General features: G+C 48.8%; 1 protein-coding gene across 2 annotated transcripts in view; it reads left to right on the plus strand.

Moving 5' to 3' along the window:
* Ikzf4 (IKAROS family zinc finger 4) overlaps positions 1-14,816 on the plus strand; it is a 36,629-nt gene that overhangs the window by 15,863 nt on the left and 5,950 nt on the right. The window contains exons 1-7 of one of the 2 annotated variants that reach the window (XM_090327157.1): positions 2,456-2,542; positions 4,341-4,434; positions 5,691-5,795; positions 7,016-7,276; positions 8,831-8,998; positions 12,840-12,989; positions 13,764-13,895. In XM_090327157.1, coding sequence (XP_090183283.1) covers positions 2,456-2,542; positions 4,341-4,434; positions 5,691-5,795; positions 7,016-7,276; positions 8,831-8,998; positions 12,840-12,989; positions 13,764-13,895 — 997 coding nt within the window. Of the gene's footprint in view, positions 1-2,455; positions 2,543-4,340; positions 4,435-5,690; positions 5,796-7,015; positions 7,277-8,830; positions 8,999-12,839; positions 12,990-13,763; positions 13,896-14,816 lie in introns of those variants that run through there. The other variant, XM_090327162.1, reaches the window with a different exon arrangement.

Consider the following 14,816-nt stretch of genomic DNA (forward strand, 5'->3'; position numbering starts at 1 on the left):
GAGTTTGGCCTAGTGGTTAAAGTGCTTGCCTAGCATGCATGAAGACCCAGGTTCGATTCCTCGGTACCATATACATAGAAAAAAGCTGGAACTGGTGCTGAGGCACAAGTGATAGCACTGTCCAAGGACAGTGCTTAGGCCCTGAGCTCAAGCCCAGGACTGGCAAAAAAAAAAAAAAAAAAAAAAAAGAATTCTAGATGTCAGGGGCTAGGAATATAGCCTAGTGGTAGAGTACTTGCCTAGCATGTACAAAGCCCTGGGTTCAATTCCTCGGGACCATATATATACACAGAAAAAGCCAGAAGTGGTGTTGTGGCTCAGGTGATAGTGCGCCACCCTTGAGCAAAAAGTGTCCAAGGACTGATGAGTTCAAGCCCCAGGACTGGAAAAAAAAAAAAAAGAGGGGGAGGAGATCTGGAGTGTGGCCTAGTGGTAGAGTGCCTGCCTAGCATACACAGAGACGCAGGTTCAATTCCTCAGAACCACTTACATAGAAAATGCTGTGGAGTGGTGCTGTGATTCAAGTGGTAGAATTCTAACCTTAAAAAAGCCCAAGGAGGGCCTAGTGGTTAAAGTGCATGCCTAGCATGCATGGAGACCCGGGTTCGATTCCTTGGTACCACATATATAGAAAAAAAGCCGGAAGTGGTGCTCAGGCTCAAGTGGTAGAGCTCTAGCCTTGAGAAAGTCCAAGGACAGTGCTCAGGCCCTGAGCTCAAGCCCAGGACTGGCCAAAAAAAAAAAAAGCCCAAGGACAGTGCTCAGGTCCTGAGTTCAAGTCCCAGGACTGGGAGGAAAAAAAAAGAAGAAAGAATTCTGGATTTCAGCAGCTACCCTTACAGCAGGAAAGACAGAGTCAAGGCAGAGCTAACACTCTGAAAAGTGCCCCCTGCAGGGCAGGCAGGGCCTAGACAATTTGTTTGAGAAGCATTTGAGCGTCCATTACTGACCAGTCTCTCCTAGGCTGACAGGGAAGCAGAGAGGTGGGTGGAACATGAACTGTCCTTCTAAGATACTCACAGCCCCTTCTCAGCTGCCACCACAGTTCCCTGCCTCCATGGCAGGTGTCCTTCCCTCACCTCAATACCTGCTGGAGGAGATAGATTTCCTCTCCTTGAAAGTGATTTACCCCTTGGCAGAACCTACTTCCGGGGGTCTGTTTCTTTTTCCTCTCCCCATTCTCTTCCTAAAGGTGCAGATCATTGGTACAGATCCACTGGTAGGGGGGAAAAAAAGGAGTCTATTAATTTATAGAACAGATCACACACACACGCACACATGCACACACGCACACTCACACACACTCCTATCTTTCAAGGGAAATCAGAGTTGCTGAAACCTGGCTCAGGCAGTTACTTGACTGAGCAGAGCCCGTTCCAAGTATTTTGGAGCTGTGAAATGTGTAAGAGAACCTTGGAGAAGAGGATCCAGGGGAGGCAGCCCAAAGTTTCATGGCCCCTCCCACTTCCAAATTCTTGGAATCAGAAAATGTAGTCATCCAAAGTAGGTCAGCTCAGCAGTCAGCAGCTCCTCTAGAAGCGAAGGGAGCAGAGGCCTTGTCCTGATAGAGGGCAGATCCATCCAGGGCTGTCGCTGATGGAGCCCCAGGGGCATCCAAGGGAGGGAAGATGGAGAGACTGGACTGGCCTTTTTCTTGGAATCTGTGAGATTAGACCAGGATGGGCCCTCTCCCTGCTGGGAAAGGGGGCTGTCGGTCCCCTGACCTAAAGAGGAGGAAGGGAAAAGGGAATGTGGTGCCTGAATTAGCTGGGGGAGGGGCTTGCTGCCAATCCAAGAGCCTGGAAGCTGCCCCGTGTCCAGGGCCCCATGACCTCTGGGGCCTTGGCTTCCCGAGCTGGCAGAGGATTGGGCCTTCCCTGGGCGCTCCCCCTTCTCCCTCCTACCACAGGCCCATCCATCTCCCTCTCTCTCTCTCTCTCTCTCTCTCTCTCTCTCTCTCTCTCTCTCTCTCTCTCTCTCTCTCTCTCTCTCTCTTTCTCTCTCTCTCATTCTCGCGCACACACACACACTTGCTTCTCAAGCATTTGTTGTGCAGTTCCTCTTTGTCTGCTGGGCAGGAGGGCAAAGGCATCTGCCTGGCCCTCCCTGTGCACCCCCGCTCCCGCCCCCTGCACTGTCTTGGAGATTCTGTAGCCTAGCACCCCCCCACCATACACAGAGACATGTTCTCCTGCCCCCTCCCCAAGAACAGCCAAGCGTGTTCTCCTCTCTCTTTTCTCCCTTAGACACACGCACACACACACGCACACACACAACCCTGGCTGAGCCGTTCTCGCTGGCTGCAGCCGTGGGCCCCTGCTCACCCTCACCGCGCTGCCATCGCCGCCGCCGCCGCTGCCTGCGAAATGACGGCGGTTCCCCTCACTTCCAGGAATCCACGCTTCCTGGAAGGTGAGTGGCTGGGCTCACCCCTGCCTGCCACCGAGACGCAGACATGCACACACCACCCGCACTCCCGCGCCGTCTCCAAGGCGGCGGCCGCGCTCGCACCCCAGGGTCTCACCGGCAAGGGAAGGATAATGTAAGTTCAGGCAGAAGGCGGCCAGGGGAGGGGGGGCAGGGGGTGCTGGGGCTCAGGGAGCCAATTCAGTCACAACTCCCGAGCCTGAAGAGAGGGGGAGGATGGGGGCTGTGTGTGTGTGTGTGTGTGTGTGTGTGTGTGTGTGTGTGTGTGTGTCGGGGGAGGGGGCGTTCCTCCTTCCACTTGCTGGAGGATGGGAAAAGGGTGTTTGGTGTTGCTAAGCAAAGACTTGGACTGTGGGAGCTGGTGGTGACATCTTGATTAGGCCTTGGGGAGAGAGAGGTAGAGCTGCCTGGGGTGGGGGGGTGAAAATGCTGAAACAGGCCTGGGTGGGAATGGGGTCGTGGAGAGAATTGAGGGGAGGAAAGAGGGAGCCTTGACAGCCAATGCCTCAGCCTGGCACTCACATCTGAGGGGCCACAGCCTCCTCCCCACAATAGAGCCGAGGATGGGCGTCTTTCTTTGCTCTGGTACCCACTGGTCCCTGCTAGCAGGCTAGCAAGCATCCTTCCTGCCACCTGGAGCCGGTGGTCAGGAAGGGAAAGCAGGGAAGATGAGGCCCCTGGCCGAGGCTGCACCCCAGCTCATGGCTATTCATAGAGGCAGCCACTCTCTGAGGGGATCGAGGAAGGGTGGCAAGAGCAGAGGGCTTAGTCTCCTTTCACACATTTGGCTTGTATGCTGCTGCTTCCCCATTCCTTCCCTCATGCTTTTCTGCCCTTTGCCCACCTGCCAGTTTGCTCTGATGGAAACCTCAGTGATTTTTAGCTTGGTTCTCTTGGGGATGCAATGAATCTATGATGACTTTGACCAAGAAAATGTCTCTGAGACCAGAGAGCAGCTACTACATTCTTAGCTTGGATGGGTCTGGAATTCCTTGGAAGTCCCAGACGTTTGAAATTCCCTCACTGGGGTTTCTGGGGGCTGAGAGGGAGAACTGCTGAATTTCCTAAATCTGACTCTAGTCCCATTCACATCTCTGGCTAGAAGTCAAAATCCCTGGAACCCCACAAAGGGTTTTCTGGCCACTGACAGACACGCATTCTTATGGTTTTAGTCCCATGATAGTAGACTTGAGCCTGTTTTCCCTCTTACCTTTATTCTAGGGAGGTCAACAGCATCAAAGAGCCTCTGGAATTACTGGTGTGCCTCGAGGCTTCTGCTTTCTCAACCTGTTTCCAGGCCTTAATTAGGAGAGCCACAAAGGATGCTTTCCTCTCAGTGTCCCCAAGTATCCCTTTAAGGATATTTTCCCCCAGATAGTGAGCCGCTGGGCCCCCAAGGAAGCCTTAGGCCTGGGGCCAGGGAAGCATTCCCAGGCAGCTCCACTCTCCTTTAGGATCAAGGTCTCAGCACCTGACACCCAGCCCTGTTCTTCCCCTTTTACTCATATCAAGTGATTGGAATAAGAGTCAGTGATAATGTTTGAAAAGAAATAGGTAGATGCTCTTTTCAGCCCTCCTCACTTAGTAAACCCTACACCTAATTGCAAAGACATATTTCACAGTTGGGTCTGAGTCTACAAGTCTTAAGCCACCATCCTCAAACGCTCACTTCATGATATGTGTGTGGTTCTGATTTCAGGCAACTTTCTTAGGAAATTGTGGCTGGCCTAAAGAGCACAGCTTGGGGTTGGAGGGGGACTCAGATTGGAGCCATAAGGCTTCTTCTATAGATTGTGAACAATTTTTTTCAGGCTTTAATGGCATAGTATGGGGGAAATGGGACTTTAGGACAGGATATGAATGGGAAATGGTCCCAAAGTCCTGAGTGGTTGTTTTCTTCCCACTGACCAAAGCTGGAGAGGGATCCCTCAGGAGGGTGTGTTCCGGATTTCTTGCCTCAGGCCCAAGACTCCAACCATTTTATAATGGAATCTTTATTTTGTGAAAGTAAGTATGTGCATAGCTGGGCAATTGGGTAAAATACTAATAGGTGGACTTTAGGGATGAATTTTAGGCTCTCTCTCTCTCTCTCTCTCTCTCTCTCTCTCTCTCTCTCTCTCTCTCTCTTTCTCTCTGTGTATACACATTCATGCATGTCCATGTTAGATTGTGTAGCAGACTGTGGGTGTGTTTATCTCAGTAGATATGTTGTCTTTATGTATATCTACATATGTGATCTGAGTCTTTGTGTGTGTTTATCTACATGTATTTTTATTTCATGCATATATTTGTGCAGAAGATTGTGGGGAGGAGGGATTTGTTTTAAAGGCACTCCTTTTCAGGTATGCTATCTGATTTTTATAAACATGATGCTCTCCAGTATGCATTTTTACAAAGTAATTTGTCACACAATTAAAATGAGTATGTTGAGGATAAGCTTATACCTAGCACTTAAAAAAAAACCCACCAAATAACAAGTATGTAATTAGAATCCGATTAGCTAAGAGGCTAATGTCTACAGTACTCAAATTTTTTGTTGGACTTAGAAAATCTAATGGGCCCAACTGTCCTCCAGGAGAGTTACAGGCTGTAAATGATGGTCAAGGACACTGGCACTTACTGTCTGTGATCCAAACTCAGCTTCACCATTACCAGCTTAGAGGAGGAGCAGTGTCTTTTGTGTCTGTTCAGCTGAAAAGTTAACATAGTATTAGCACCTATTTCATAGGGTTGTTGTGGAGATAATTTATTTCAAGAGCATAAATTAGTGTCTGGCACATAGTACCCACGGCAGTAAACATTAGCCGCTACCATTGTTACTAGTGCTTTCATTCAATTCAGAGACAATTCAAGATGCCCTCCCAACAGACCCTGAAGCTGGTACTGGGGAGTCCAGAGAGGAGAAGTATGGAAGAATTGTCTGTCCTCAACCATGGCCTCCTCAGGCCCCCATTTTTTTTTTTCCGCCCTGGCCTGCCCAACACCAGTCTGCTTCCTGCAGACGTCAGGCAGTGCTGCTGTTCCCCTCAGGCCTAGATAAAGTAGAGTAGGCGAGGCCCAACCACTGAGTTACTGTAAGGCGGCACCTGACCCCAGGCTGGTGGGGACATGAGGTATGGTACCCAGCGTATGCCACTGCCTTGTACATGGCTGTAGAATAATTGCTCGTAAGATTTTTACTGATTTTTTTTTTTAAAGATTAAGCTACGAACTGTAGATAGCACAGCCCCAGTTTTACCTGCCCTCTCGTTCTCTCCTCCAAGGTAGCGGGGACTCATCTCTGGAGAAGGAGTTCCTTGGGGCCCCAGTGGGGCCCTCAGTGAGCACCCCCAACAGCCAGCACTCTTCTCCCAGCCGCTCACTCAGTGGTAAGTACAATCTCCTACCTCCCTCCTGACATTAGGCACCTCTATTTTTGTTGGGTCCTCAATTCACCTTCCACTGGCAAGCATTTCCTTCTGGTCTCTTCCCTCCATTTTCCTACTCTGAGTCTCTGAAAACAGGAAGGAATTCAGGATTCAGGCTTTCCTGGCTTCTGAAAAGGAAGTCAACAGTTACCATCAGACTAGAGTGGGTCCACGAGTATGGGTAGCATTCAGGCTTTCCAGCCTCCAAAGAGAAATTCTGAAACTAGGGAAGCAGGTCGATATAAATGGTCACTAGGTAGAAATAGAAAACAGAGGGGCCAGGAGTCTGGCCTAGTGGTAGAGTGCATGCCTAATATGCATGAAGACCCGGCTTTGATTCCTCAGTACCACATACATAGAAAAGGCTAGAAGTAGTGCTGTGGCTCAAGTGGTAGAGCTCTATCGTTGAGAAAGCCCAAGAACAATGCTAAGGCTCTGAGTTCAAGCCCCAGGTCTGGCCAAAAAAAAGAAAAGAGAGAGAGAAAGAAATAGGAAGTAGAAGTACTTACCATCTCCCCACAAACCCCCTCTCCTGCCCAGGCAGGGTTCCCCTGACTGCCCCTCCCCAGCTGGCCCTAGATCTGTGACATTCTCTAAATGGTTGGAATAACCAGGAATGTAGGTCAGAGCTACAGCCAAAGCCTTCTCCTTTATGGCTCCCTTGGCTCCTCCCTCATATACCCCTGAAATTGGAATGGAGCTGGCTAGGGGGTTCCACCTTATGGGTTTGGAGGATCATGTAAGCCATGCCTGTCTTCCAGTTTTGCTCTGTCTTTAGCCTGCTGTCCCCTTTCAGCCTTCCTACAACTATTTTCCCGCCACTGTTACTTGCCGGCTTCCTGCCCGGGGCCAAGCCAGACATCTTTCTTAATGACAAGAAAGTGGAGGAAAAGGCTCCCCTAAGCGGCCTCTTCTCCCCAGTGACAGAAGATGTCTTGTGGACCCTAACTTTTTTCTCTTGGTGCCTATTTGCCTGGTGAGTGAAAGAGAAGGAAAGGTTATTTCAGGCCCTAGAAGGATTCTGGAATATCACTGGGGGAAGCCAGGGTACTGGCCTTTCCAAAGGGCCCATATGCCTAAGGGCCTAGAAACACCATTGTGGGGCTTCAAGAGTGACGTTCTGGCCTGGGATGGGTCCCTTCTTGGCCAGTCTCTGTTCTAAACAGCATGCCCACTTCCAGCCAACTCCATCAAGGTGGAGATGTACAGCGATGAGGAGTCAAGCAGATTGCTGGGACCAGACGAACGGCTCCTGGAAAAGGATGACAGCGTAATTGTGGAAGACTCGCTATCTGAGCCTCTGGGCTACTGTGATGGGAGTGGGCCAGAGCCTCACTCCCCTGGTGGCATCCGACTGCCCAACGGCAAGCTCAAGTGTGACGTGTGCGGCATGGTCTGTATCGGACCCAACGTGCTCATGGTGCACAAGCGCAGTCACACTGGTGAGTACGCCAGAGCAGTTCAGGAAGGAGGCCGGGGAGGGCTGGCAGCCCAGCCAGTGCTGGGACAACAGCAGTTAGAGGGCTGGAGTGGCCTCTGAAAGGGAAGGGTCTCTCCCAAAGTATTTCCTGGCTGACCAAAAAAAAAAGAAGGTTAGACACCTGTGCCTTTGACATACTTAGTTGTTGTTACAAAAACAAAAACAAACAAACAAAACCCTGTTTTTTCTATCAAGAGAGAAGAGAGAGAAGTATCCTTGGGGGGCCAGAAGTTTGGCCTAGTGGTAGAGTGCTTACCTAGCATGCATGAAGACCTGGTTTCGATTCCTCTGTACCACATACATAGAAAAAGCCATAAATTGTGCTGTGGCTCAAGTGGCAGAGCCCTAGCCTTGAGAAAGCTCAAAGACCGTGCCTAGGCCCTGAGTTCAAGAGCCCTTGGGTAGCTCACACACACACACACACACACAAAGGCCCAAACAATGCTCAGAATTCTTAAAGCATCCTTTTTCTTCATAGGTTCAATCTGAAGAAAAAGGATGCTTTAAGAATTCTGAGCATTGTTTGGGCCTTTGTGTGTGTGTGTGTGTGTGTGTGAGTACAAGGGCTTGAACTAGGGCCTGGTCACTGTCCTTGACCTTTTTCAATCAAGACTAGCACTCTACCACTTGAGCCACACCTCCACTTGCAGTTTTTGGGTGGTTCATTGGAGGTCAGAGAGTCTCATGGACTTTTCTGCTCAGACACTGATCCTCATATCTCAGCTCTCGAGTAACTAGGATTTATAGGGGGTAAACCACTGGAATTCAGCTGTCTGGCTATTTTTGAGATAAGGTCCCAACCTTGACCTCGATCCTCCTATATGGTGTATATCACCACGCCTTGCCATTGATTGAGATGAGGTTTTTCCCTAACTTTCTTTTTTTTTTTGTCAGTTGTGGGACTTGAACTCTGGGCCCTGTCCCTGAGCTCTTCAGCTCAAGGCTACCACCCTACCCCTTGAGCCACAGTGCGGCTCCCTGCTTTCTGGTGGTTAATTGAAGACAAGAGTCTTACAGATTTTAATGCCTGGGCTGGCTTTGAACCACAATCCTCAGGTCTCGGCTCCTAAGTGGTTAGGATTACAGGCATGAGGCTGTTTCCCTAACTTCTTGCCTGGGCTGACTTGGAACTATCTTTCCAATCTCTATCTAGAATTATGGACTTGAGCCCCTGACATCCAGCCTATAACATTTTTTTGAAAGAGATGTAGAAAGCAGACGCCTGTTACCATCCTTCTTCTGGGGCACAGAGGGCCCTGCAGGACTCAATTTTGGGTAACAATCTTTTGGCCTTTTATTTCAGGCCTGCCTGGTACCCCTTCATTCCATGAACTCTAATCTGTATCTTCCCAGGCTAGGCCTGTCCCCAAGTGATGCCTACAAAGCAGGATTCATGTGAATGCCACATTCCTCCACAATGTCTTTAGACAACATTCCCCTGGCAGGATGACGAGCTAGGTCCAGCTGTCACTGCTCCTCATGCCCAGTCCTCTAGGACCTGTGCTTCCACTTGCAGGTGAGCGGCCTTTCCACTGCAACCAGTGCGGGGCCTCCTTTACCCAGAAGGGAAACCTGCTGCGCCACATCAAGCTGCACTCTGGGGAAAAGCCCTTCAAATGTCCCTTCTGCAACTATGCCTGCCGCCGACGTGACGCACTCACTGGCCACCTCCGCACACACTCAGGTGAGTGATCATCCAGCAGAAGGAGAGATAGCGGGACCTGGCACACCCAGTACATAGAGCTCCAAAACTTCTCTACCCTGGGCAGTTAACAAGCACAACAAGTTGTCACAGAGCAACCACAGGGCAATTAGGGTCCTGTCTTTCTAAGCCCTCTTTGGGAAATTAGGGCCCAAGAAGAATCTAGGCGACCCCTTGCTCATGCACTCATGTATTTTACTGCAATACTCTGCAACATGAGACAAAAGGGGCCTGGGAAACTTTTTTTTTTGTACTGGGTCTTGAACACAACAGAGCTTGGGCACTATCCCTGAGCTTTTATTTTTGTTCAAGGCTAATGTTCTACCACTTTGGGCCATAGTACCACTTCCATTTTCTGGTGGTTAATTGGAGATAAAGTTTCACAGACTTTCTAAGCCTCAGCTGGCTTCCAATCATGGCCCTCAGATCTCAGCCTCCTGAGTAGCTAGGATTATAGGTGTGAAGAGGTGTGAACCACCAGTGCCTGCATTCACAACAATCTTGGCTTTGGCCTCTCTCTCTCTCTCTCTCTCTCTCTCTCTCTCTCTCTCTCTCTCTCTCTCTCTCTCTCTCTCTCTCTCTCTCTCTCTCTGGTGGTGATGCTGGAGCATGACCTACGGACTTTTTTTCTTGCTAGTCACGGGGCTTGAGCTCAGGGCCTGGGCACTGTCCTTGGGCTTTCTCAAACCTAGAGCTCTACTACTTGAGCCACAGCACCATTTCCAGCATTTTTTCTTTTTTTTTTTTTTGCCAGTCCTGGGCTTGAGCTCGGGGCCTGAGCACTGTCCTTGGGCTTTCTCAAGGCTAGAGCCCTACCACTTGAGCCTCATTTCCGGCTTTTTTTCTATGTATGTAGTACCGAGGAATCGAACCGAGGTCTTTGTGCATGTTAGGCAAGCACTCTACCACTAGGCCAAACTCCCGGCTCTACCTCAGGACTTTAAACTCAGCTTTTTCTTGCACACAGTTATCATTCTATCACTTGAGCCACATTTTAATTCAGCATTTTTGCTGGTTATTTTGGACATAGAATCATTTGGGCTATTCTTTCCAGGCTGGCTTCAAACTACAATCCTTAGATCTTGGCTTCCTAATTAGCTAATTTTTTTTGTTTTGTAAACATGATGATATACAAGAGCCATCTGTGTCCTGTTACCCCCTCATTTCGGAGCTCCACTGAAAGGTCCCCTTCCACTCTCATTCATCCCACACCTATCAGCGTCATCATCACCACCCACCAGGCAGAACTAGGGGTCTTGAGAAACCATAGACTGGCCCCTCTGCCACTTCTTACTGGTTCCCAAACCGGGAAAAAGGGAACCCAGGTCCTCCAAACAGCAAGAGCATCCCACTTCTTTTTCCAGTTCCAAGTGGGTGTTACTTTCCCAGAGGCTGGAGCAAACCCAGAGAGCACTTGGGCTCAGGATTTGGAACTGGATTGACAAAGTTTTGTTTGAAACAATTATCTGTCATAATCAACTGGACAAATAGTACTTGTCTAGCATTGCACTAAGTTTTGGGCTTTTTGCTTGGACTTGGGAATAGACCAGGAGCTGAACTGGCAGTAAGGCAGAAGCCCAACATTGACAAGAGCAGCAAAAGGGGAAGTGGGGAAAGAATCAGTAAGGTCTCCTCATTATTTTTCTCTTTTCTTCCATTCTTCTGGGCCAAGACTTGAAGAGACAGAGCAATCATTTCCTCTCTCTCTCTCTCTCTCTCTCTCTCTCTCTCTCTCTCTCTCTCTCTCTCTCTCTGTTTCTCTCTCTCTGTCTCTCCCTCTCCCTCTCCCTCTCCCTTTCTTTCTTCCTTTCTTCCTTTCTTTCTTTCTTTCTTTCTTTCTTTCTTTCTTTCTTTCTTTCTTTCTTTCTTTCTCTCTTTCTTTCTCTCTGTCTGTCTGTCTGTCTGTCTATTCTGGGGTTTGAACTCCAGGCCTAGGTGCATCCCTGAACTTTATTTATTTAGTCTTGCCCAAGACTAGCACTCTACTACTTGAGCCACAGCTTCACCTCTGGCTTTTTGGTGGCCAATTGGAGATAAGAATTTCATGGACTTACACTAAAAATCTATGAAAAAAATAAAAAAGAATTTCATGGACTTTCCTGCCTGGGCTGGCATGAGTTGTGATCCTCAGATCTCAGCCTCCCCAATAGGTAGGATTACAAGTGTGAGCCATCAGCTCTTCTGGCTGTATTTGTTTTTTTGTTTGTTTGTTTGTTTTGCGGGTCCTGGGGCTTAAACTCAAGGCCTGGGCTCTTTCACTGAAACACTTTTTGCTCAAAGGTAGGACTCTACCACTTACTTGAGCCACAGCTCTACTTCCAGCTTTTTGTGGTTAGCTGGACCTAAGAGTCTCAGTGACTTTCCTGCCCCAGTTGGCTTTGAACAGTGATCCACAGTTCTTAGCTTCCTGAATAGCTAGGATACACTGGCACCCAGCTCTTCTTTTATTCTTTTGGTGGTAATGGAAATTTCACATTTTTTAGACAGGTAAATATTCTGTTGCCAAGCTATACTTTCCAGCCTCCTCCCCCCACCCCCACCCCCCAACTCTGTCACCGGGGTCTTGTTTTTCCCTAGATGAGCACCTTAGCCACAGTTGGCCTATTTTGGGCTTCCTGTTGTACCTGGGATAACAGGCACACATTGCTATATCCATTTTCTTCCACTGAGATGGAGACTTGTGAACTTTTCTGTCTGGGCTGGCCTAAAGCACAGATCCTTCCTATCTCAGCCTCCCATTTAGTTGGGATGGCATATGTGCGCCATTGTGCCCAACTAGTGGCTCAAAAGGGTTCTCATTTGTATGCCTGGACTGGTCTTGAACTTCAGTCCTTCTGATAATAGCCGCCAATATCTGACATCTCGTTTCCTTCATTCTTTTATTCTTTACAGAATTTCTTTTACCTAGCTATCACAAGGCAATGAGTTTAAACCCCAGTACCACTCCCCCCAAAAATGAAATAAAGCAGACAATTTCTTATAGTGGTGGTCTTTCTGGGGCTTTCTTGGTAGAGAGCCAGAAACAAAGAAAATAAACAGTAAAAATAGACTGGGGATGTAGATAACAATACAAGTAAAGGTCAATGAAAGCTGCCCCTCCCCACATGGCAGATCTCAGGGCTCTCATTTCTGTCACTCTAGCCCACCGATTTCCCCCAAATCAAAGCAGATAGTTCGTAAGCAAAAAAATCCCCTTGTCTGATAAACAACATTTTTACCCGCCTGCCACATGGAAAGGTTAAACCACAGCCTGGGCCCCACACGCTGAGATCCTGGGGTGGGGCCTGCTTGCCTATCAGGGTCTATCCCCTACAAAGTCCCTAGGCCCTCATTTCTTTTAAGCAGCAACTTGGCCATCTAGAAGTTCACCGCTGTGTGCCGTGACACCCCACTCTCCCATGGCTGCTTGTGGACCCTTGTTTCAAGTTTGGTTCATTTGTCCATTATTGCAGATGGAGTTGGGGAAGGAAAGGGAGCAAAATAATAATAATCTTCATCACCATCATCGGTCTAGTTACTCTAGTAACCTCCTTTCATCCATATACCACTGGACAACATCTGTTCCTTGAAGACTTTTCTTTTTTTTCTCTGAAGGTTAGTGCTATACTACTTAAGCCACAGCTCCACTTCCAGCTTTTTGGTAGATAACTGAAATGAGAGTTTCAAGGACTTTCATGCCTGGGCTAGCTCTGAACCCTGAGTCTCAGATCTCAGCCTCCTAAGTAGCTAGGAATTCCAGGTGTGAGCCACCAGAGCCCAGCTTGCTCCTAGAAGACAGTGCATGGGAGAAGTAACTGCTGTTGTCCTTCTCTCTCCTCCGTAGTTTCCTCCCCCACCGTGGGCAAACCCTACAAGTGCAACTACTGTGGCCGGAGCTACAAACAGCAGAGTACCCTCGAGGAGCACAAGGAACGGTGCCACAACTACTTACAGAGTCTCAGCACTGAAGCCCAAGCTTTGTCTAGCCAGCCAGGTGGGGCCCTGTGTAGTACAATGGGGCAGTTGTGGGGAGGGCCAAAGGGAGTGCAGGACAAGGGCAAATACAGCACCTCTTCCTGCCTAGGGATGAGGCATGTTGGAGTAAGGAGCACAGTCTTGAGCACCCCAGCCAGGGCAGAGCAGAGCCCTGTGGCCTAAGGTACTATGGAGAGATCCACAGATAGGAAGTGTGTGGGTCTATATTCTCCTTTTAATGGGAGGTAGGGGAGGGAGGGAGGGAGAGAGAGAGAGAAAGAATAAAACCCAGCAACAAACATGGATAACTGTAGCCAGGCATGGTGTTATACACAGAATCCCCAGCTACTCAGGAGGATCTTGCGTTTAAAGCTATCTATCTGGGACCAGGAGTGTAGCTAGTGGTAGAGTGCTTGCCCAGCATGCATGAAGCCCTAGCTTCAATTTCTTGGTACCACATACATAGAAAAAGCCAAAAGTGGTACTGGGGCTCAAGTGGTAGCTCACTAGCCTTGACAAAGCTCAAAAACTGTGCCCAGACCCTGGACAAAGTTTAGATTTTATCTCTATTAAAAAAAAAAGAAGCATAGTTCATAGATTTATGTGTGTGTCTCCCCAGATAGTGTCAAATGTTGTTGGCATGAGCTTTTAGGTAGGGTAAACAGAGGCCTATTTCTCAGACATTAGGTATAACCTTCCCTGACAATCAAAGCCATGGTTTTCTCCAGGCAAAGGCCAAGGAACTCTTATGCTACTCTTATGCTGTTACTGATTGTTCCCCCACCCCCACTAGGTGATGAAATACGGGACCTGGAGATGGTGCCAGACTCCATGCTGCACTCATCATCTGAGCGGCCGACTTTCATTGATCGTCTGGCCAACAGCCTCACCAAACGAAAGCGTTCCACCCCGCAGAAGTTTGTAGGTAAGAGTCCACTTGGAAAGAGTTTGGTAACCTTCAGCTACCACTCATAGATCAGAGGTTTGTACCTAGAGAGGGGATTTAGAGAAAGGAGGCAGCCTGGTCCTCTCTGGTACTCAGAAATCACCCCCAGAAGGACAGGGAGTCTAGTGGGAAAATGCGCCTCATGAGAATAGAGAGAGGGAGCCGTGTCGAGGGCTCTGGGGACAGTTGTAAGGGGCTCAAGTTTTTCCCTTTGGGTTTTTGTTTTTGTTTTGTGGGTCATAGGGCTTGAATTCAGCCTGGGCCCTGTCTCTGACTCTTCAGCTCAAGTCTATGGCCCTACCCTTAAGCCAAGCCCCACTTCCCATTTTCTAGAAGTTAATTGGAGATAAGGGTCTCAGGTCTTTTTGTGCCCAGCTGGCTTTGAACCTTCATCCTCAGATCTCAGCTTCCTGAGTAGCTAGGATTACAAGCCTGAGCCACTGTGCTTGGCCCCCTTTGCATTTTTTATTTATTTATTTTTTTTCCTGGCCCATCCTGAGGCTTGAACTCTGGGCCTGGGCACTATCCTTGACCTTCTTTTGCTCAAGGCTAGTGCTCTACCACTTGAGCCACAGCACCATTTGGGGCTTTTTTCTGAGTAGTTTATTGTAGATATGGGTCTCACAGAGGGACTGGGAGTTTGGCCTAGTGGTAGAATGCTTTCCTAGCATGCACAAAGACCCCAGTTCAATTCCTAGGTACCACATACATAGAAAAAGCCAGAAGTGGTGCTGTGGCTCAAGTAGTAGAGCTCTAGCCTTGAGAAAAACCCAAGCACAGTGCTCAGACCTTGAGCTCAAGCCCCAGGACTGGCAAAAAAAGAGAGTCTCACAAACTTTCCTGCCTGGGCTGGCTTCAAACTGTGATCCTCAGACCTCAGCCCTCTGAGTACTAGGATTA

This window comes from Megascapheus bottae, chromosome 2, assembly GCF_031878675.1.
Source record: "Megascapheus bottae isolate mThoBot1 chromosome 2, mThoBot2.hap1, whole genome shotgun sequence".
NCBI lineage: Eukaryota > Metazoa > Chordata > Mammalia > Rodentia > Geomyidae > Megascapheus > Megascapheus bottae.